Here is a 24,954-nt window from a genome sequence, read left to right as displayed (position 1 = left end):
CCTCGCTTCCCTCGAGCACTATACCTGATGTCTCGCGTGTGAATTCCTTCGTCCTCGGCTAGAAGCGTTATCAGAAATACAGGATGAAAAAGACAGAGTAAACATAGCAGAGATCCAGATACAGACCACAGGGTCCTACAATTTATCCAATATAATGAATTCCTCAAGTCATGGGAAATCGAAACTCGTTGTGCTTCAGAGCTAGCTTAGCGATGGACTTTAGATATATTTTGTGCCACCTCATTTGCATGAGTAGAAACAAAACATTTTATCAGGTAGCTCTTTTCCTTTTTGTACAAATTATGGCTTTTTTTTTTTTTTTTAAGAAAGAGGGCTTTCTCTTTTGCCAGTATAATAATACCCACATTTATTCCCTCTTCTGAAGGCACTCAAACCAAATATTCTTTCCTCTCTCTGACTTCAGGAAATATTATATTGATTTTCTGGGAAAGCAAAGAGCCCCAGGACAGACTTGGACATAATGACCTGCCTCCTTTTATGAGAGGCTGAGACCATTATAGTAAGAAGCGTGGAGATCAGCCACCCAGATGGCTGGTGCCAGTACCTTGATGAATGTTTCCAAATCCCCATTAAACAACTTAGCATTATACTGTGAGCGGGGTCTGGACTTCCTGTGTTTCTGGGGCTTAGGGGGAACATTTGGAGGCCTAAGAGAGGGAATATAATTACTGAGCATGGCAGAAATCAAACAATAAATGAAACACCCATAGGTCACATCAAAATTACAAAACACAGGAATTCTTGTGTTCCTTCCCCACCCCTACCCACAGAGGAAAACAGTCCTCCCCTTTCCCATTTATTTACTTTTAGTTATATATCAAAACCCATACCAGCTATTCAATCAGACTATTCTTTTCTTGTAGTTGTAGTTGACATTTGTTTGCTAGTTTGTTTTAAAGCGGAATTATCACCAACAAATGGAATTAACTGTGAGCTATTTGGCCAAGAGTTACGAACCGAGGTTTGTGTTATTCGGCTTACAAGTGACACAGAAGACAACAGGTCATAAAAATTAGGACTCTGATAGATCCCAGTAGAGAAATTAAATATAATATTTTTAGTTACAACATAATTCTTCAATGCAAATAACATGACATCTGTTTGCTATCCCTCAGGTAATTAATGGGATTTTATTTTATGCAAAAGTAGCTATTAATGGGTCACAAGTGAAAAATAGAGTTTTGTTTCAGTGCTATTTCTGGGGGGCAGTGGGTCCAGGCTCACACGAATTGTTATTTCTTTAAAACAGACTAGCTCATCACCTATTTGTAGAGCATTAAGATGCACCCATTTATTATTTTCTGGACTCTCTCCATCTCCAGTCTGCTTGCTTTGATGGATAAGTCAGTCTCTCCGGCATATGGACATCCAGGGTACCAAGTACCATATTTAGAAGCCCTGCATCATCTTGCTCTGTAACTGGAGAGAGGGAACCTCTTCTGCCCTCTCCCTTTACGGCAAAGAGGGCCAGGATTACGTGACTCAACTTCAACAACTGTGCTGCAAGGAATACATGCAAGAAGAATCCCCAAACTTCTCTCTGGACATTCCAATCTAAACTCCTTCTTAAAAGGGAAGGCTGGTTTGAGGATGTACACCACACTTGGAAATCGGGTAAAGCCCTTTATTAAGCTGCAAACTCTCTAGGAAGAATTGCCTTTTCAGTTCATTAAAGTTCTGAAAGACCAGTTTAGAAACAAAAGCCCAAGAGTTTATGTAGAAGCCTGGCTAGCTTCCTAAGGTATTATCATAGCAGTCAAGAGAGGTAGGGGAACAAACTTGCTGATAACCGCCTTCCATAGCCAAATTCTAAGGCTCTCCCAACAGCTGGGCTCCTATGACTAATGGGGTATAAGGCAAGCAACACCTGAAGCTCCACGGCGCTTGAGAGGTTAAAAGGAGCCCTTGCAAGTGTCTAGAAGCAAACATGTCACCAAGCAAGTCACAGTCTGCCACTGCTGAAGTTTCTGAAATCTTGTTTATACACTGAATAAGATTTGCACTGAATTCTATGCCATTTACCGAGGAAAGGATCTGGTAGGTATAAACAAACAAAACAACTGCCCACCAAGGAATTTAACCGTATGTGCTTGATTTCATCCACTCTTTTCATTACTTTAGGAGTATTTTAAAATATAGACTTTATTTTTACTCAGATATGGTGAGGCAACAGATCAGAAGACAACTGTTATTGGGAAGACGGTTTGTTACTCACAGTTCCCAAGAGTTGGGGGCATGCTACTACACGGGGGAGGGGGGCACACGCAGAAGCACCAAGGTCGCTCAGGAGGAAGGAAAAATGAGGGAAAATGTGAGCCTTTGTTGCAGTTCCCACGGGAAGGAACAGGCAAGGCAGGGTAAGCGGGTTTAGGATTGGCTAGTCCTTGAATAATTTTGGTGGGCCCTGGGGGCACGGGAGCTGTCCCTATTTGGTACCTGGCCTTTGGGTGACTGGGGAAGAGGAATGGTGGCCCTGAGGTGAAGACTTGATAAAGGAGGTGGCTGAGAGTCTGGGCTGTGGACTGGTTGTTTTATACACAAAAGGCACACTTGTAAGCAAGCCCTTTACTATCTCTAGGAATTGACTGACTCTCAGAGGGGCAGTCCCTCCAGGGTCAGTAAGGCCCCAAGATACCAAAGCATCAAATACAGAAACTAGAAAATGTGGTTATTACAACAAGGTCCAAAGAACTTCACATTTAATGCTATCTGGAGCAGTTGACGAAGCTAAGGGAATAGGAACACAGGCTCATTTTGTTCGGTTACTGATTAGTGGGGACAAGCAAATGTTGTAGCTAGAGCTAAAGAAGCCCCCAGTGGCACTGGATAATTATTCCTGCATCACTGAGAGATGCAGAGAAACTCCTGGCTGGGGCTAACGGAGACATGTCTTTTGAGTCTTCTCCCCAAAGCCTGAAAATTGCCTCAAGGTACTTTGCACGGCAGAGTTGGCTCGGCAGGCAGACTGGTGCACGGATGGACCTGGCTCTGCCACGTACACATCAGGGGAACAGATTCTACGTTCATTCAACATTCGAATTGTATGACTCCTTCTGGTTGCGTGCCTGCCACACAACTTCCAGATAATCTGGCTTTCTAGGTAGAATGCCCATGTGGATGAGAGGAAATACCAGTCAGGGTGATGTGAATATCAAGTCTGTTGGGCAAGTACAGCTCTCACTGCAAATATATATTTGCACTCCTTCCTTTAAAAAAACTTTTAAAAAAGTGCCTTATGTTAATTATAATTTAGAAACAGGTAAAATAGTTGATAATGCAAAGGGACACTATATGTGAAAAAAACCACATATTACTATGCAGGAGTAATATGCCTCTTTGTCACTGACACAGGGAAGAAAAACCTCAGTATTTTCATAAAGTTTAGACAAGTCAGTAGCTGTATCTTTCTAGTTGGTTCACCGAGAAGTAAGAGGGGTTTCCTTTTGAATAAACTGCCTAGCAGGAACATTGCAGAACCTTAAAATCAACTTGCCAACTACTGCAACAGACATACCAGTGTTCTAAATGCCTCCTACCTCAAAGAGAACTCAACTTTAAACGTGTGAATTCTTGCTATGTCAATTAGAATAATTTCTGGCTGTTGTACAAATGTTGACAGAGAAAAATAAAACTTGCCACAAACTTTCCCCAACCCAAATCAGAACCTGCTTCCAAAAAGGCTTTTCCTTCTCAGCAGTAGCATCAAAGTCCTTCTAAGAATTTTAAAAAAGGGGAGAAAAAGGAGGAAAAAAAGAAAGAAAGTGCAATATGATACTAGGCATTAGAAGTTAAATTTTTAAAGTAAACCAAACAGGGGCAGAGCTAAAATCCTAAGAGTATTCAACATAGCTCTAGTTTTTATACACCATACAGGAGCAAGAGGTAACTAACACAGTAGATATTTGCATAATATTGCTTGCTAATTAAATTATCAAATCAAAAATCCTATCAGACTCTTTCCAGAAACTTAAAGTGTTTTGGATTAGATAAATCAAACCCATTCAATTTATGTCTTTTTTTTTTAAACTGAGTCTGCTCATTAAAGAGCTTTACAATTCCACTGGGAAACCCTCAGATCTTCCAGAGCAAATCTGGTTTTGTGAGAACCCCCAACACTTCATGTTACTGTTTTGTCAAGCCCAAACTATCTTCCATGTTCATTAACAAAATATCTTCATTCTTGCAGCATTTAAATAGTTGCTTGTTAAAAGAGATAAGAGAGTGAGATGCAATGAGTTATGATAAAATATTTTCCTACCTTGTAGTCATATATTCAGTTCTATGACCTGCAGAAAAAAAAAATTAAAATAAGTCAACTGAGTGGCATCCGTGCAATGCATTGGGCAATCTTTTGTATCATCTGTCCCTTGATTTATGATGCTGAGTTTATAATAACTTACACATTTTATGGTGAGGAGCATGAAGACAGTATATAAAGATAGATAAAATATTCAAAGTAAATATTTCATAAAATCTATACATAAAATTTAATAAATTCTATAGATTAGAGAAACGTATTTCACTTGGCAATATGAGGCAGGGAGTTTTAATTAATTAATTAATTTATTTTTTGCGGTACGCGGGCCTCTCACTGTTGTGGTCTCTCCCGTTGCGGAGCACAGGCTCCAGACGCCCAGGCCCAGCGGCCATGGCTCACGGGCCCAGCCGCTCCACGGCACGTGGGATCTTCCCAGACCGGGGCACGAACCCGCGTCCCCTGCATCGGCAGGCGGACTCTCAACCACTGTGCCACCAGGGAAGCCCGGGGAGTTTTATTTTTTATTAAATAAAGAAATAGCTGCGTAATCTTTTTTTTTTTTTTAGTTTTTTGGCCGTGCCATGTGGTATGTGGGATCTTAGTTCCATGACCAGGGATTGAACCTGAGCCCCCTGCAGAGGAAGCTCAGAGTCTTAACCACTGGACCACCAGGGAAGCTCCTGCTTGATCTTAACTGTAAGTTCAAAGATGAAATACAAATAAAACACATCCAAGATTTGAATGTTAGTTATTCCCCGCCTTGACTGATACTTGTGAGAGAGAAGCAGGGGGTCACGTAGGGTTAGGAGAACTCAATTTCCTTTTCCTTTAGATTAAATTGGTGTTTATTCTATAATATGAAATCAGGGAGAGAAGTTGCATTTTATAGTCGGAAATGACATTTGCAGATATTAAAGTACAAGGACATTAAACTATGCTACATTCCACCAACTTGTAAGCTAAAAGCCTTTCACAGAATTCTCTGTCACTTAAAACATGAGTTCTTATACATTCAGGCTTCTTGATTTGTTTTAAATAACAGCTCTGTATTTTTGTGGTGCTCCTACAAACTGAGGTAATTCCAAGTTTGAATATGTCTATGGGTTGCTGTCTGTTCTCTCTTATATTTAGGGTGGAGCAGTGGGAAGGGGTGTGGGAGAGTTAAACCATTCAACTTGTTTATTTGCAAAATGATGATACGGTCCTGAAACAGCCTGAAAATACAGCTGGCAGAGAAGGGTCATGTTGCAGCACAAACAGGTGAGACCAGCCCATAGTATCACAATGTGGTGATTCAGGCTTGTAGGGCAAGGCCAATGTAACAATCCGTAGAGAGAGCCGCCTGGTTGGGAATGGTGAATGAACACTGCCAGGCTGCAACGAGTCTTTTACTCTATCATCTGCTTTTGAATAACAAGTGACATATGGTATTTTGCTAATACCCATTTACTAAACAAGGGGCACCAGTTCATATCAGAGAATACCTTTCTCAAACAGATCCAGGCTACAGTTAAGTCTTGGTAGAATCTGTCCTTGGCCATGACTTGGGGTTGGGGTCGGGGGAAAGGAGAAAAATCTGATTTTTCCTCCATTACCCAGTTCTACCTATCATTTAACTGGAAGTCCCCTCCTTCTGCTGGCCTTCTGCTATTTTGGGGAACAAGAAAAAAGAGACGGTGGACACAGAACTCCAGAAGAATTTATAGCTATTTCTAAGTGGGAGAGGTCTATCAGAAAGCGGAGAGAGCAGACGGTGAGCTGAGTGTGATGTCTTACAGGATAGCCTTCAGCAGGAAGCTGGCTATACAGGGTTAAAGCACAAGGAGAAGACAGTGCTGGAGATTAAGATTTAAAGAGTTACCACCCTTTAGGTTGTGCTGGGGCCATGGGAGCTAGCTGAGATCACCCAGTGGGTCAGTAGAATGAACAAAGGATGGAAGGCAGAGGAAATAGCTGGCTTGTGCTGTATTATATTCTGCCATTCTGCATACTTTATTACAACATAAAAGTATGACATAAACTATATATGTATCAATAACAACAATAAAAACAGCAATGTCTAATATTTATTAGACACTGTTCTAAGCACTTTCTCTATAGTAACTCACAATTTTCACAACTTTATGAAGTAGGTACTATTACTGTTTTTATTTTACAGAAGAGACTGAGCATAGAGAAGGCAAGTGACTTGCCCAAGGTCACATGGTCAGTATGTGGTGGGTCTGGCACTAAGGCTCAGGTTTGTTTTAATTCTAGATCTGAGCTCCCAAGTAATACTGGGCGGGCCAAAAAGTTCGTTCTGTTTTAAGTGAAAATAAAAGACATTTTTCATTTTGCCAAGAATTTTATTGCACAATGTAGTCACTAACCGAATGAACTTTTTGGCCAATCCAATATATTGTAAAATGTTAAGTCTTTTGTTTTCCCCAGCAAATACTCCGAAAGATGCTCGAAGACAGGTAGAGACTATGGCTTACATATCTGTCCACCTCATATGGCTAAAGCCAAATACAAAATACTGAAGATTTAATAAATTAAGTAAATTATTAAACAAATCTAATATCTATCAAATTAAAGAGAATTACAGAGGTTAATAACTTTCAAGTGATTCGATGATAAAGATGTTAATTCCTTAGAAATGAAATGCTTTATAATGTTTAAGTTTTGCTATTTTGTTAAAATATCCCAACTGAATATTCACTAGAGTTAGAAAATGATTATATAAAATGGCTTAAAATCATTTTGCTCCATCCATCCATGGTTAGTAGTATTTGATAAAAAATTAAAAACCTATAAAAGATACATTTTGATCAACGAGTCAAGAGCAAGCTTTGCAAGAACTATCATTCACAGTATAACTGCCACCACCGCATCCATCGTTTTTTTCTGCTAATAGTACTGAGTGTGTCTTAACTGGTGAATGAGGTTTTCTTTTCAATCAGTATCATCATTAATAGATCAATAACACGCAAGCTTAGAAGAATCTGTTTCCCAGAGAAATGTGAACGCTTCCAGTGGTCTGAGGATTAAATTTCAATCACTTTCTTTGGAAGGCTACTTAATTATTAAGAACAACAGAGAACTCCTCCTCCCACCCCAATGCAAGCCATTTGGAAGAGAAGAATGACCCGTGACCCAGAATTATCTTGTTCTTGGTACAAGCACCTACTTTGACTACTTTTAAAATTTTACTTGAGAATTAGTTTTCATGCCCAAATGTGTTTTATGTCCACAGAGTAAAAGGAAAAACCGAAATATTAATTTGGTTGCAATCTGAGTCCCCAAACTAGATAAAATATTTAAAATGTGCGCAGCTCAGACTGAATGGAGGTACCCTAGATTTTGTCCCTAACGAATGACGGATACGGACTCCCGGTGTTACTTTCCAGCCCTTTTTCTTCCTTAAAAATACCAACTACCTGCAGTGCTTTTCTAAAAAACATAATTATTCACAATCAGCTTCTCTTTTGAAAGTATATTTGTACTCTTACTCAAAGACAGACAAAGGATTAAGTGAGGATCATCTATTCAATTCCTTTGTCAGAAACCTTATGCCTGGGTCTAGAAACAATGTAACATGGAACTCAACTTCCAGTATTAGATTTTCTACGTTCAGCAAAAATTACACTGATATTTACACCCCCTTAACTCCAAATGCTGCACTCAAAGAAGCCAATGTGAACACTAAGGCTCATTACTAAAACAGAAAAGAAAAAAAATTTCAGTGCCTCAGTTTATATAGCTCATTAACCGTGTTCGACTGAACATCTCCAATTTAAAAACAAAGACATCACAAAATGATATAATGGTGCTGCTGAAGGATGATGAAGATGATGAGGACGATATTGGTCTTAACAACGCATGATGTGTTTCCTTCTATTTCGGTTGTGTTCAAAGATGTGGAATTCTGAATTTTGACAGCGCCACTTTAAGAGCCCAATCTAGTCGCTTTGCAGTGCTGTAAATCAAAGGACTTACTGGGCCACTGGTAGCCTGCCAAAAGTGAGCAAGACAGGCCAAACACGTGTCCGCAGTTACAGTTTCAGCTGTGTACGATCAACTGCTAAATCCCTGAGTTAGGCTCTGTTTCTTTTACTATGAAGGCAGTTTTTGTAGCAATGAGCCTAGTATAACTCGGAGATGTGATTTCTACATAAAAAGTCAGGACTGTCCCCAAACACATTGTTTAATACTGTGCTACTAACCTTAGTTGGCCAAACCCAGAGTCGGATGCCTTCTTAAGGGCTCACCATTGCATAATCTCACTGTGGTACAGGCGCCATGAACTTGCCTGGTCTCCTTTGGTGTAAGCCTATTAATGTCAACAGGGCTTGCATGGAAAGTCAAAGGGCTCACAATGGCCGAGCTAAAAGGTGGGGCACGGCCCCCATGCTCTGCTTGTCTCTGGGCAAAGCCGCCAGCAACAAGCCCATGCAGCACAACTGTGTGCTGCCAAGCCTGCATGGGGGGCAGGGCTGGGGAGCAGAGAGGTCTGCAGCCAGTGGGTCTGCCGGCACTGGGTGAGAACCATCCAGTTTCTTGCGCAGAATAAACCCAGTCCAGCGAACGCCTGGTACACGTGAACAAGCTTGTGTCGCTAGGACACCAGAAACCATTGAAAGTAATTACAAGATGAAGACATCCTGGCATGGAGCTCACAAGGTACGATACAGCTTTACACAGTTCAGCAGCTGAAGACGGAATCTGGCGTACGGATTCAGTGAACTGGCTGAAATAGAGCCCTAGCCAAAATGGCATGTAAAATAATATCAACCGGGGGGGGCTTTCTCTCCAGGAGACATAAGGGAATCTACATAGAATGAGTACCACAAAAGTTTCAGAATGGGATCCCAAGAGTATTAACACGTGTCTACATGCAGTGCCAAGAATGAATTCACCCACTACTAAATTCCCTCCAACTCACAATTTCTTAAATGGTGTCTCCAGTCGTGTAGGGAAGGACTTTGTGCCTATTAAGTATTCATCTGCACTGAAGATTATTTATGCTTTGGGACTGGCAACAGACCTTAGGGCATCACTGCAATATCAGGCATTTGTGAAAAGTGGAAAAAAGAAAAAAAGACTTTACATGATATAATGAGGAGAACAAAGAAAAAAGAGGACATAATTGCTGAGGTAAGTCAACTATTCAAAGAAAAAAAAGGGCTTTTTTTTTTAAGGTTCAAACTTCTGTTACAGAAGAACTGAAAGATTAGCACAGGGAACATTCCTACGCCCTTCACTTAGATTTCCCAACGGTTAACATTTTGCCATAATGGCTTTATTTCCTTCTCTCTCCCTCTCTTATATATATCTTTTCTCCTGAACCATTTGAAAGTAAGCTGCAGACATTATGACACTCAGCAAGCATTCCTTAAGAATAAGAATGTTCTCCTTCATAACCATAATACCATTATCGTATCTAGGAAAGTTAAAAATTCATTAAATAATAGCATATAATATGCAGTCTATATTTAAATTTCCCCAGTTGTCCCTAAAACGCCTTTTATAACTTTTGCTTTTTTTTTTTTTTTTGGTACGCGGGCCTCTCACTGTTGTGGCCTCCCCCGTTGCGGAGCACAGGCTGCGGACGCTCAGGCTCAGCGGCTATGGCTCACGGGCCCAGCCGCTCCGCGGCATGTGGGATCTTCCCGGACCGGGGCACGAACCCGTGTCCCCTGCATCGGCAGGCGGACTCTCAACCACTGCGCCACCAGGGAAGCCCAACTTTGCTTTTTGATTCACAGTCTAATGAAGGTTCACATATTGTATTTGGTTATTTTATTTTTAAAGACAGTTCTTAGCACTTTAAATGTTATTTGTTTTTTTTCTAAGTGAAATTGGCCTTTTATCTTAGAGTCTGTCCTCCTAACTGCAATACACGGAGTTTCAGGTTATGATGATCTTTCTCCATGTGGACATTCCCAGAGGATAATGGTCGCTTAGAGGAAACCAGGAGATAAGGTGATGGAAACCCTGCTTTATGGCTAAGGAAGGTTCTAAAATGGTAGGAGGCAAGAGTTTAGGTCAAGGGAGCAAACTCTTTTTGGCCCAAGTTATTTACACAACTCAGTCCCCTGATTTCTCTCTCCCATCTGTATTCTCTTTCATTTTTTATAACTTCCAGCAAGATCTAGTGTGAATAAAAGATAATTAAATGTATTACAGATTATGAGGTACTTATGACAGGAACTTCATTTGTGTTTTTTTTCCCTTTTAAATTTCATGAAGATGAAAAGGGAAGCAATAACATCTACACTGTACCCTTTACTTTAATTCTTTTTTCCTCCTCAGTTTTCCCATCTGTAAAAATGGGGAAATTAATAGTGCCCAGTTATATACAGCTCAGAACAATGGCTGGCACAGAGAGGGCCTTGTGTTAGTGGTAGCTACTGTTGTTTTTGGCACCATTAGATACAGCAATATGCTTAATAGAATTCGTTTGCTTCTCAAGTAAAACCAATGCCTACTGAAAGAAAAGAAAATCACCCAAACTGGTTTAACTGGTTTCTAGAGTCCAAACAGGCATTAGATGGGACAACAAATACTAGTCCATTTAAACAAAAGGGGTGGGGCTGGAAGGATGGGGAAGTCCAAGAAGGAAAGGAAGAAGTGACTGGGGGGCGCGGGGTCAGCAGGTGGGAACAGGTGCGGCTCCTTCTGACTTCTCTCTTCCTAGGAGCACGGTGCTCTGAAGACCCTTCCTCTGGAGCTCTGTGTTGGCTAGATTTCCCTGTTCTGCTTACCATCAAGCTCATAAAGAAAACAGTTCCAGGGAGAACTTGATTCTTACACAGATAAAGCTACATCTCAACCTACAGTGTTCTCTGCTTCTTCCAGCACAAATTCACAGTTCACACTCTTCATGGAATACATACATGACACAACATATAATCCAGGTCATCTCCCCAACTATGTCAGATAACTGACCTTCTCCAAGGGTCCTCTGCAACAAGTCATGCTTGGCTTGAAGTTTTGTGATGAGATTACTACCCTCCAAATATTCTCTGAGTTTCTGCAAAAGCAAAGATGTTTTTAACTTTTAAAAAAAGTATTCAGTGTCCAGGAACTTCCCATAGGATATCTAAAATCCAGCCACTTTTGTCTTTTAGATCATAGAACCTTGCTAAGCAAAGTGTTTTGGCATCAGCCTATTAGAGATATGGGCTCTCAGGTGCCTCCCTCCCCAGACCTACTGGAATCAGAACCTGCATTGTAACAAGCTCTCCTGGTGACATGTATGTTCATTAAATAATCCAAAAGTTCTGTTTCAGAGCAGTCCTCTTTAAATTTGTCTGCATATCAGTACTATCTCCGAAACCCTATCCCAGACCTACTGAATTGGAAACTCTGATCTTAGTAAAGAATCCCAGGTGATTCTGATGCAACTCCAGAAACAGTACTTGGGGCCCCCAGATCTGAGCCCCAAGAGTGGCTGGGGAAGCAGCAGGCATACCATGAAGTAGAACTGCTCGGTCTCCTGCTGGTTGGCTCTTCTCTTGGCAATACTGGGCTTACTCAGGTAGGTTTCAGAGACAGTAGACTTCACAGACTCTGTGGAACGACTGTGCTGGAAGCATTCAGAAACATCGTAGTCCTCGATGGTGACCATATCTTGTATCGTCTGCAAGGTGGCCTCAGTCGTTTTCTTAACCTGGGAATAGGAGCACATTTCTCAGGTTAGTACCTTATTTCGTGAATCCCACAAACAGTGAGAAACTGCTCTGTCAGGTACAGATGGGGGCACAGGCCCTGCCCCCACCAAAGTTCAGAGTCTATTAGGGGAGAGAGACAGGTAAACGATACCCCATGTCACCAATATAAGGAGAGGCTTTATTCAAAATTATCCTGAGGAGGATATAATTGAGTTCCTGTAAATCACATGTATCACTGAGTACTCTCTCAATGACATTTTCTGTTTTTTTTTTTTTTTTTTTTGCGGTACGCGGGCCTCTCACTGCTGTGGCCTCTCCCGTTGCGGAGCACAAGCTCCGGACGCGCAGGCTCAGCGGCCATGGCTCACAGGCCCAGCCGCTCCGCGGCATGTGGGATCTTCCCGGACCGGGAAAGAGGAGTTGTGGAGCACGGGCTTAGTTGCTCCACGGCATATGGGATCTTCCTGGACCGGGACATGAACCCGTGCCCCCTGCACTGGCAGGCGGACTCTCAACCACTGCACCACCAGGGAAGCCCACACTTTCTGTTTTAAAGGACCTTTTAAACTGAAGTGAAATTACATACAGAAAAATGTGCAAACCGTAAGTGTACAGCTTTATGAATTATCACCAACTGAACACACTCATGTGACTACCACTCAGATCAAGAAATATAGCACATTATGAGTAACCTGTGCTTCTCCCAGTCACCACACACACTTTCCTGCTCCCCAGAGGTAGCTACTATCCTGATTTCTAACCTCATATATTAGTTTTACCCTTTTAAAATACTTTATATAAATAAATGGATTCTTACAGCATATATTATTTTTGTTTTGTTTCTTTTGCTCAACTTTATGTAGTAAGATTTATTCATTTCTTGTGAGTACAGTATTTCACTGCTGAATATTCATTGTAAGAATACATCATAATTCATCCCTTTTACTGTTGATAGATGACTTATTTCTGGTTTTGGGCCACTATGAATAATACTGCTAGGAACACATTTTTGTTGGGCCACACATACTTGAGTAGAATTGCTGCTTATTGGGTATTCCAGACTGTTTTCTAAAATGATTGCTCTAATTTGTATTCCCACCAACACAGGAGCATTCCTATTACTCCACATCCACAACAATTGGTATTGTCAGTTTTAAAATTTTAAACCATTGGGAATTCCCTTGCGTTCCAGTGGTTAGGACTACATGATCTCATTGCCGAGGGCCCGGGTTTGATCCCTGGTTGGGGAACTAAGATCCTGCAAGCCGTGTGGCATGGCCAAAAAAGAAAAAAAAAAAAATCAGCTAAAAATTTAAACCACTGTGTTGGGTGTGTAGTGGTATCTCAGTGTGGTTTTAATATGTATTTCTCTGATGGTTGAGATTGAGCACATTATCATATGTTCAAGGCAATTTAGATTTTCTCTCTTTGAAACACTCTGTTAAACCTCTTGCTCGATCTTCTGTTGGGTGATGAGCCTTTCTCTTTACAGATCTGTAATACGTATATGAGTCTTTTGTTAGTTATATGTGTTGCAAATATCTTTCCCCACTCTGAGCTCTGGTTTTTTACTCTTTCTATAGTGTCTAGATGAACAGTCTCTAATTTTAATGTAATCAATTTATTTGCCTTTATAATCAGTGCCTTTTGTGTCCTGTTTAAGGAATATTTTCCTATCTCATGGTCATAAAGATACTGTTCTATGTTATCTTCTAGGAGCTTTTAAATTTATCTTCCGCATTTATCTTCCACAATTAGGTTGTACTCCACCTTTGCTTATCAAAGTCTAATGTAAATCAATAGCTTTATCTTTTTCCCAGACAATGTACAGAGTTTAGAACACCTTAAAACCATTTACTTTTCCTGACTTATATGCTATTTTTGTAATGTTTTATAATAGGATGTATTATATATGTAAATATTTGTATACATTTAAATACAAGACATTATTATGATATAGTCAGTATTCATTTAGCTTTATCCATATATTTATTAAATTCTTTGATCTCTATACCTTATATTTTTAAGAACACCCTTTAGAAATTCTTTCTTTTAAAAATATAGTTGATTTACAATATTATGTTAGTTTCAGGTGTACAATAAAGTGATTCAGTTTTATATATATACACACACACACACACACACAAACACATGTATACTTTTTCAGATTCTTTTCCATTATAGGTTATTTCAAGATATTGAATAGTTTCCTATGCTATACAGTAAATTCTTGTTGTTTATCTATTTTATATACAGTAGTGTGTATCTGTTAATCCCATACTCCTAATTTATTCCTCCCCTTCCCCTTTGGTAACTACATTTATTTTCTACACAGAAATTCTTTTTAGCATGAATCCTCTAGTGGCGAATTTTGCTTTTGTTGATTTAAAAATGTCTTTTATTTCACCTTCATTTATGAAAGATATTTTTTCCTGGTTGGTGGTTATTTTCCTTCAGTACATTTAAAACATCACTGTACTTTCTTGTGGCTTCCATGTTCCTGTTGAATGAGAAGTTTACTATCAGTCTATCACACTTTGAATGAACCCTGCTTTCTTTCTCCAGCTGGTTTTAAAGTTTTCTACAGTTTCACTATAATGTATCTAGGTAAGGATTTAAAAAATATATTCTGCCTGGAATATTTTTGGACTTCTTGAATTATGTGATACTTTTCTTAAGCTCTGATAAGATTTCAGCCATCATCTTTACAAATATTGTCTCTACTTTCTTTATCAATATTTTCTGGGAGTTTAGTTAGTATGCTAAAAATCACTGCATTCTCTGTATCTTATCTTTCTCTTCATATTTTCTATCCTTTTGTTTTTCCATGCTGCATTTTGATTACTTCCTTCAGATTTGTCTTCTATTTTGATAATTCACTCTTCAGCTGTGTCTAATCTGATGTTAAAACCATGCCTGATTTATTAATTTGGGTTACTGTATTTCTCAGCTCTAGAATTTCTGTGTGGTTCATTTTCAAATCTGTTATTTCACTGTTTATAGGTTATAAGAGTGCCCTGCTGAAATCTAAGCTTGACTTTTAACTTCTTGAACACAGTAAATAGCTCTTTTACAGTTTTTTTCTGGTAATCCCAATATTTAGTTCCTGTGGGTATATTTCTATTGTCTGTTATGTATTCTGGCTATCACTCATGTTGTCTTTTCTCCTTATGTACCTAGTTATCTTTGCTGGACAGTTTCTGTAGAGTTATTTGAGGTCTAGGGTGAGGTTATCATCCTGAGAGAATGTTTGTTTATTTTTCCAAGCCATTAGGGGCACTAATAGTTCAGAATCACTGGATTTTATTTCTGTTCAAAACATTTGATGCTCTTCCTTTTGGGAACATATGGCTCTGTATGTCATGGGTTTCAGGCTTGGCCATGTACCTTGTCCTGGATAATGAAATGTGCGAGAATCAGCTGAGTGACTCAGTCCACCACTACAGGAAGTAGAGATATGTTCGATTGTTTTTTTTGGTTTTTGTTTTTTTTTTTAAAACAACAAAATACTGTTTAGGGAAGAAACAATAACAATCAGTGCTAGTTTAGAGGCTTAAAGAGGTCACGTGATGGAGCAAATTTTAAAAGGAGGCAAAAATTAAACAGATTTAGTCATTATTCCTGAGGATATGCAAATTGCAAAGGACAGACACTGGAAAAAAGCACATTAAAGGTGATTTTTAAAATAACATTATAAGTACTTTGAGAAAGTCATGATTATATATCTATAGGCTGAATGAAGAGACTCACTATCCTGTAGGTGACATCAGTAAGATGGTAGAATTAGAGGTCCCCTATTCATACACTCCCACAACCACAATTTGGCAGCCATCCATGGACAAAAGTGCATTTGTGGGGGCTTTGGGATCCAGGTAGGAGCTGGTAAAACCTTGATGGAGCCCACAACTGCCAAGGTCCAATTTGAGAAAGCTGGCCCATGCCCAGGTGGCAGGCTTGCCAACTTTGGCCCTGGCTACAGACCCAGAAATAGCCTGTCCGCTTGTAGACGCAGCTACAGTCCTGTTTGGCCTTGGGCCTGCCACCAGCACTATTTGCCAAGGGACCCGAGAGGAGTCACGCCCACCAATGTCCCAAGTAACAGGCCCGCTGACCTTAGTCCTAGATTTGGACCCTGTAGTAGCCCATGATGCAGTTCCAGTCCCTCTCAGCCCTGGTCTGGGAGCAGTGCTATTGCCCAGGGACATGCTGGGAGGCACACCTGTCATTGCTCCCAGAGGCAGACCTGCCGACCTTGGTCCAACTGCAGATCTTGAAGTGGTCCTGTAACCTGGCTCCAGATGAGCCCCGCTGCAGTCCAGGGGGCAGTTCTGCTTGACCAGAAACCAGGCTGAAGACACGTCTATCTGTGCCCTGGGGGCAGGCCCGCCAACCTCGGTCCAACTGTGGATAATGAAGTGGCCCTGTAACTTGGCTCTAATACCTCTTAGCAATGGCCTATGAGCAGCCTTACCCATCCGAGGGACCCAACAAGAGACAAGCCCATTTGTATGCCCAGAGTCAGGCCTGCCAAACTCTGTGCAGTTTTGGTTTTTGAAGCAGCCCTGTAAGTTGGATCCAGTCCCTCTCGGTAGTAGTCCAAAAGCAGTCCTGCCCACCCAGGGACCAGGAGGGAGACATGCCCATCTGTGCCCCCAGAGGCAGGCCTGCAGAACTTGGTCCCGGCTGTGGACCCTACTGCAGACCTGTGACTTAGATCTAGGACTGCTCAGCTGCAGTCCAGGGCCAGTCCTGCCTACCAGGGACCTGTCCAGTGACTTGGCAGGTGCCACACCCACCCAAGTCCTCGGTAACAGGCTCACAGACTATGGCCCATACTGTGGACCCAGCAACGGTGAATGTGATTCCTTGTCAATCGCTTTTCTTTTTTTTCAACTTCCTTCTCAGAAACAAGAGTGTCATGGTTAAATTTGGAATTATCGGGAAGAATAAAGGATGTGACAGAAGCCACCAGATACAATGGCTGGGACTATGTATTATCCCATGGGACACTCCCGATGAAGAATAACACCAGCTCTGACACACACACACAAGCCATGTTCATAAGTCACAAGGGGGAACATAATGAAGCAGATATGAAACAGCTCATATGAGGCTTGCAATGACTCCCCATTAGTAGCAAGGAAACACAGTTGGGTTTGGTAGAAGGAGAGGCCAAAAACATGATAAGGAATTATGAAAAACCCAAAGAACACGCTGTACTGGAGGAGTGTCCAGGTGGCCTGGACTCTGACAGCAGATTTCTGCAGCCTTCTGTAGACCACCTCTTTTGCCTTTCTTCTCCCAGGACATTACAATTATTAGAGAAAACAAGAAGTTTCCTTCTCCAAACACACTGATTTAGTTTTCTAGGGCTGCCATGACAAAGTGCCACACGCTGTGTGGCTTAAACAACAGAAATTTATCGCCTCATAGTTTTGGAGGCTGGAAGGCTGAGATCAAGGTGTGGCCAGGGTTGGTGCCTTCTGAGGCCGTGATGGAAGGAGCTGTTCTAGCCCTGCCTCCTGGGCTTATAGACAGCCGGCATCTTCTCTCTCTGTCTCTTCATATTGTCTTCTGTGTTTCTGTGTTCAAATTTCCCCTTAGCATAAGGACATCAGTCACACTGGTTAGGGCCCACCCTAATGACCTCACTTTAACTTGATTACCTCTGTGAAGACCCTATGTTCAAATAAGGTCACACTCTGAAGTACTGATGGTTAGGACTTCAACATATGAATTTGGGGGGAACACAATTCAACCCCTAACACACACCACGTTATTTCATGGCACTGTGCCTTGTACCTTGCACCTGGTGCAGGCCTATTCATCATTTAAGACTTATCATTCCATCTGTGAAGGTGACCCCTAGCCCTGTCCTCCCCTCCCCACTTAACTACTCCCTCCTTGCTACCACTGACCTTGTATGTATTTCAATTAGAGCACTGTATCCTTTCAGGTGTATTCAAAATTAGCAGAAGGAGACCACACACATATAAACTGGATTAATGCCATAGTTAATTAGCCAGGGGTACAGAAACTTCTTGCCAGCACAGGCCACAGAAGGCAGGAGCAGCGGCAGAGCACTTCCCTTGCTCCTGGTACCTTAACAGGGGGGTACAGGTGCCAGTGACCCTGTCACTGCTGGGTAAGGTGTTGCCAGATTTAGAAAAACAGTCTGATTTTTGCTGCTCTTCCCCCTGCTTTTGGGGAAGGGTAGTGTCACCATTCCAGAGGAATTCACACTAGTAACCTACACACTTGCATTTAAGGCGATGTTTACAAATACCAGGCTCTCCTGACTTCTGAACAAAATTCATTCTCAGCAATGATACAATTTAATCCAAAGAAGAGAACATCATCATTGCTTAGAGCCCTCTGAACAACATTTCTGCTTTAGTCATGTCTCAGAAAGCCTGTTTTCTTGCAGCCCATCTGGACTCTGACTTAATGACCCTTCTGGGTGGACCCTTTGCTAAGAGTGGTCTGAGGAGCATGATCCCAAATCCATTTCTCAACAGCACCTACACCACACTGTTTAGAGGGCCTCTGTTTTCTATCTCCAGCGGGAACACCTTGAGGTCAGGGGCGGCTTATTAACTAGCACAGTGCATGGAATACAGCAGATTCTTAAGATGGCGGTGAGAATGAACTGAATGAACGGTGGAAGTTGGAGTCCTCCTCCTTCCAAATTGCTGAGACGCCAGAGGAGAGCTCAGCACACACCAACAACGTGGGGTCTCCTTGCTGACAGTCATCCTGAGCTCTGCCATTTTCTTCCAGATGCCCTACCCCATTAATCACTTTTAGACACTTTCTAGAAACTCTCCTCATTCCGCTTGGTATTCTTCTGGATCAAGGCCCTCCCTTCAGTGAGTTAAGGCTTTATTTGAAACAAACAAACAAACAAACAACACACGCACGCGCGCACGTGCACACACACACAGAGCTTCTAACAACAGGCGTTTCCAGTGAGAAACAGTTGATCCTGTTTTCAATTTTGGCTGAGATGATGCTATCATTTAAGGGATAAATGGCAGTTTTCTTTTGTTTGGGATTTTACTGTCAACCTCATCAGTAGAAGGTTTCAGACAAGTAAGAAACACTTAAGTTAAAATGAAGTTAAAACCACACAAGTCATCAGACATAGCAATAATGATTAAGTGGTTATCAAGCTTCACTTCTTAAACCAACTGCCCCTAAGGGTTTGATCAATGATGTATATGACTTGAGATTCTGCCGCAGTCATCGATTGGTATTATGGGAAATTTGATGGGGGGAAATGTGATTTTTCTACCCTAAGTAGAAATGTAAGCAGATAGGTTAGCGGGTCCCTGGAGAAAGAGAACCAGGAATGGACGGCTTTCTTGACATAAGAGAAGCCATTTTAGCCTAAGCCATTTTGTGATCTAAGCTGGCCACAATGCTTGCCCTTGAACAGGTCTCAGTAACCAAGGATCTCAAGGGAACAAAGGAATGCAGGAACAGAGAAAAGGCAGCCAAACAATAGACAGTGATAAAGCAGAGTCCTAGTTCCTCCTCAAGGGATATACATAATATATCTTTGAGTTCTGCAGGAACTAAGGCCCCTACCCAGGTGGAGGACGGAAAGAGGATGTTGACCCTCCTGACCTCAATCAACTAAACTTGGACTCTGTTGACTTTTGCCCCCAATTCTATGCTGAATTCTCCTCTGCTCAAACCTCTTCAGGAATATGCATGTACCTTTAGCTTAAAAATTCCCCAATTCTCGCTGTTGGGGAGTCATTGCTTTGGGAAAGATGCCCGGTATTCTCCTTACTTGCTGCAAGTAATAACAAATCCTTCCTTCTCCTGCGCTTTGGCTTGGTTGTGTCTTTTGGCTACACTCCCACCAAGAGGTGAACCCAGTTTTCGGGTAACAGAAAGTAAAACCAAGATATCTCTTACTTCCCTCAATTACCCATGCCGTGAAAATTATCTCACATGTTTGCCTAAAATCTTGTTCATTATTGTTGAAAATATCCTGTGTAAGGATTATATTTGGGAACAGTCTGCGAAATACTCCCTAGTAAACTGTTGGTGAAAGATTTTAAGTGGTGCTAGGAAAATTTATATGTTCATTAAACATTGCTACAAATTAACTGAGGAATTAATTACAGACTACTCTCTTTTCTATTCCCTTCAGGGGGATAAATCTACTATAACTTAAGAGAAATTAGTTGTTTTATGTGTGAGAAGGTTTTACTCATAGCACAGAAGTGACATGCTTACGAAAGTTCTATTTTCTGGAGCAAATATTGGGACAAATGGTCTGAAAATGGGGCAAACTACTTAAAAATAAGGCTGTCCTAAAGAAAAGAAAGGCCTAATTGCTTTACTTATGCAATTCATTTTCCTTTTCTTTGGCTTTGATAAAGGTGAGACAGGAGGGAAGGGGGCAGGGCACAACCGTTAAAAGAATGACACAGCCATTGAGGATATGACAAAAACTGGTTAGAACCAACTAGGCCCAAGATGGCAGAAGATACAACTCCCAGTAGACCTTGAGCCTCATTAGATGCTCACTGTAATACACTAGCATATGCCAAACAACACACCCACAGGCGCCATGACACTTCTGAGGGCTACCATAAAGGCCAAAAGGTGGAAGTGCGTGGTGGCCCAATTCCTGGGAATCCCTGCCCCTTCCCCAAAATAGAATATCCCTCCCACTTCTTAGCCTATGAAATTACCCAGCCCCCAAAAACTAATCATCCTGGGCTGCTTCTGAGACAACAGCATTCTGCCTATGGAATGTGCATCTCTCTAAATAAACTCTTTCACTTTACCTTGGCTCACTTTTGAATGCTTTCCTGTGTGAAGCCAAGGACCCTCACTTGGCAGCCTGTCCCAGGAACTCACCTGAAACCTGGGACATGACCATCCTCTTGCACCCCATTCTCCTCCAACAAAGGGAGGAATGAGGAACTCTAAGGAAAGGGAAATGTGATCTATGGGGAATTACTCCAGAGGCTAGCTTTGAAAGAAAGGAGCCACAGCAATGACGCCCTAAGCTGAAATCCCTACAACAACGGTTAAAAGTAAATTTTTTCCTTCCTTTCCCTTTCCTTCCTTCTTTCTTTCTTTTCCCTTGCAGTTTTATTGAGATATAATTGACAGGGCAATAACAAAGTCTACAGCATACTGATTTGCCTTAAAATACATCACGAAATGATGACCAAAATAAGTTTAGTGAACATCCATTATCTCACCGATACAAAATAAAAAAAGCAAAAAGGATTTACTCTCAACAAATTTTACACATAACACACAGCAGTGTTAATTATATTAACCATGTTGCACATTACATCCCTAGTAATAATTTATCTTATAACTGGAAGTTTGTACCTCTTGATGACCTTCATCCAACTCCCCCTCTCCCCCACCCCCCTCTCTTTTTCTATAAATTTGGTCTGTTTTTGTAGTATAATTGACATACAGCACCATGTTAGTTAGTTCCTGGCGTACAACATAGTGATTTGAAACTTCTACACATTACAAAATGATCACCATCTTAAGTCTAGTTACCATCTGTCACATATCACAAAGATATCACATAGTTATTGACTATATTCCTCATTCTGTACATTTCATCCCTTTGACTCATTTATTTTGTAACTGGAAGTCTGTACCTCTTAATCTCCCTATTTCACTTGAACGGTAAATTTTCAGAAAGTGGACATGGCTGTGTAACATTAGGTTGGACTTTGGAAACTGTGTATAGTGAGAAAGGTATAAATGATCATTTAGATTTAGGTTGCTTTCAAAGTGTTGCCTTTAAAAATAATGTTTATTAAGGTTTCACTTCAAAGTTTTAATAAAAAGTTATACTTTTAAGTAAAAAAAAAAAACAAACCGGGGGAATAGAGTTGTGTGGGCAGCAGTCCCTGCTCTAATTCTATGGGCACAATACGCAGCGAACCTAGTAATATATATTTGTGGACTGGCTGACTGGAAGTTGGAATCATAAGGCTAAGGTATCACTGATGCAAGTTCACAGCATAATGAAACTGAAAGCTCATTTTAAAAGGTTTAACAGGCAAATGTAAAGTTTTTTACATTTGAACTTCACAGTTCATTTACTGTGAAGTGACAGTAAATGTCACAATCCATTATGAATCTGCATCAACCACAAATTTTATCAAGCCCTTCTCAGGCCTTTACTTCCAACTTTTACTACTTACAAGTATACTCAGGCCATTTTACAAATGCATACTGCTCTCTTCTCTTTGTTTTAAGGCAAGTGCTGCAAAATCAACTATCTTCCAGGGCCAAGTAATGAAAATAGGCAAGTGGGCTGAGTGGGGCGTATGGCAAATAGGAAGCACGTGCTCTGCGTCTAAGGGGAGTATGTACTCCTCAGCTCAAGCCAGTTATTGTCCTATAGAAATGCAGGTCTAGTATGAGGAGATCTAATTTTTTTGAAGCTGAAAATCCACATTTTTATGCAAAACTTCCTTTTTTTTTTTTTTGCAGTACGCAGGCCTCTCACTGTTGTGGCCTCTCCCGTTGTGGAGCACAGGCTCCGGATGCGCAGGCTCAGTGGCCATGGCTCACGGGCCCAGCTGCTCCGCAGCATGTGGGATCTTCCCAGACCGGGGCATGAACCCGTGTCCCCTGCATCGGCAGGCGGACTCTCAACCACTGCACCACCAGGGAAGCCCCAAAACTTCCAATTTTTAAATGACAATAACAATTAAAAAAATCAAGCACTGTAGAGCAAACAAAATTTGTCCATGGCCAGACATGGTCTGTGGGCTCTTAGCATGGAAACTCCCTTCTTAGAAGGCCTCCTACAGTTTCAAGGGGTGTCCATTATTTATAGTTGTCTAAGATTTGGTGAAAAGGTTCATGTTCTATTTAGCTGCCCTCTCTATGCTTTTGTAAGCTTGGATGAAATTTTCCCTCAACTTTGATCTTTTCACTGGGCAGTCATAATTATTTTTAGTTAATTAAACTCTTTCCAATAAATGTTGGACTTTATGAGTATGTGTGTGTACACACACACACACACACACACACACACACACACACATACACATAAGTTTGTGCAGAGGCAGAGAATTACATAAATTATGCATGTGTTTCTTTACTTGTATATTTTGCTTTGACACCAAGGTGTCAATTTTCTGTCCTCCTATCAGTGGAAGATCAGAGGCAAATTCCTTATTCATGGTGGAGAAAAGTGCTACACAGGGGCTCCAAATCAGCAATGATTGCTATGTTGTTCCCAAGTTAGGTCTCTTATTTTTCACATTGTATAAACGACTTGTTATAGACTACTTCTCCACTAGACACATGCTAACTGTAACTTATTCATCTCTGTACTTTCCACACCTGGCAAAATATGTGGAATGTATAAGTTGCTCAATAAATATTTATTTTACTGAAATGAACTGACCCACAGCATCAAAACTCCTTAAGTTTGTTCTCAATGCCTCTTGTCACACAATTTCAGCTTCACCTTCAGCTCATCCCCAAGGAGAACCTGGGTGATAACCAAACTGCTCTGTTCTCCAACCTTGAAAATATATTAAAACCTCTTTCCCTCTTTCTATACCTATGAAGTCTACTGGTTGCCACAAATCCAATTTAAATCTTACTTTCCTTGGGAATCCCATTCTACTACAGTGAATCTGTTCCACCTCCCAGAATCATAAACCACTTGTCATGCTCAGAAGAAACATCAGGACAATCCAATTCATTTGTTTCTACAGTAAATTTTGAAAAATTAGTCCTCAGAAAGCACTGTCTGCCCCTATCAGGTTATAAAGATACTGTGCTTCTCCACATTATGCCCAAAGAGGAAGACTAGGGTCACAAACTCAAAGGGCTGCAGAGGCCAGACAGGTTACATAAATGGACTAGTCCAATGTAAGAAAATCAGGACTGAACGACTATGGCAAAGTGGAATTCGAGTACCCCAGCATTTCCCTTCACGAAGCAACACAGGGGCTAGAGTTCCCACACTTTCCTGTTTTTAACAGGCCCAAATTGTGTGGAGCCAAACCAAACAGGTCTGTGGGCCGCCAGTCTCGACCTTGTGTATCATACACTATTTTCCTAGAGTTTAGAGACCGTTTCCAAATAAAACCACGAGAGCCTATGCATGAAAAAAAAACTGGAAGTCACTAGGCATACAAACCCTAGGTCTAATAGGATCCAGTAAACTGCATTAAGTGAGTATTTTGTGATGCCTTGCCAGAGCCCTGAGCTCTAACGACACCTCAAAGAGAGCAACAGCCTTCCTTCGGGAAGTTTCATTAGGGGGACTTTACCCAGAGACTGAAATCGTAATCACATTGGTTGCATCTTATATACACATGTTTGAATAAGGGGTGGTTTGGTTTTTTCAGAAAGACCAGAAACCAGAAAGGCTGCAATGGGTTTTCACCAAACTCTACTGGTCTAGAAACATGACACTCTTTCTTAACAGAAACAAACACACATTCACATAATTCAAAACATCTCAGTGGAATCAGAATAAAAGAGGGTACTAAAGTGAATTTTGATCATTTATTTTATCAAGGGCAAATTGTTGTTTTTTTCCTTTCTGTCCCACACTTCTTCTTTTGGAAATTGTTTGTCTCTAGAAATACGTATTTCTGCTGGGGCTGTCAAACGGTTCTATGAATGGGCACAGGCTCTAAGCTGGCCAATGAAAAAATCCCATTTCCTGGCTGTAATAGCTGGTCCAAAAGTATGCATGACTTAAGTCAGGCCAATGAAAGACCTTATTTCAGAGATAAGGATGTTGGGATGAGGTGAGATGGTAAACTGTAGGGACCATGTAGTCCTGGATCTCCCGATACAGGACATGGGGAGAGACTTCCTACCAACACACGTGAAGATACCACTTCAAAGTGATGAAAAGAGATTCCTGATAACTATCATCTGGACACAGATCCAATCACCACTAAGGCTACTGCAAACATTGACCAATACGTAAACTTTGTGACTTGAATAAGTGTGATTTGGGTTCCTGTAAATTACATTTGAGTG

At 41.1% G+C, this 24,954-nt stretch overlaps 1 protein-coding gene across 2 annotated transcripts in view; it reads right to left on the bottom strand.

The window, feature by feature from the left end:
• Positions 1 to 24,954, bottom strand: part of SRGAP1 (SLIT-ROBO Rho GTPase activating protein 1) — a gene marked incomplete at its 3' end in the record, with an annotated part of 268,789 nt that overhangs the window by 45,469 nt on the left and 198,366 nt on the right. Inside the window, exons 9-12 of one of the 2 annotated variants that reach the window (XM_082665120.1) lie at positions 11,736 to 11,933; positions 11,210 to 11,294; positions 4,280 to 4,307; positions 566 to 668 (exon numbers count right to left, since the gene is read on the bottom strand). In XM_082665120.1, the coding sequence (XP_082521246.1) occupies positions 566 to 668; positions 4,280 to 4,307; positions 11,210 to 11,294; positions 11,736 to 11,933 (414 nt within the window). Of the gene's footprint in view, positions 1 to 24; positions 59 to 565; positions 669 to 4,279; positions 4,308 to 11,209; positions 11,295 to 11,735; positions 11,934 to 24,954 lie in introns of both variants that reach the window. The other variant, XM_082665121.1, reaches the window with a different exon arrangement.

The sequence above is a fragment of the Grampus griseus genome (assembly GCF_964374135.1).
Source record: "Grampus griseus genome assembly, chromosome: 11".
NCBI lineage: Eukaryota > Metazoa > Chordata > Mammalia > Artiodactyla > Delphinidae > Grampus > Grampus griseus.
The sequence above is the reverse complement of the archived record's forward strand: the minus strand, read 5'-3'. Positions and strand labels throughout refer to the sequence as shown.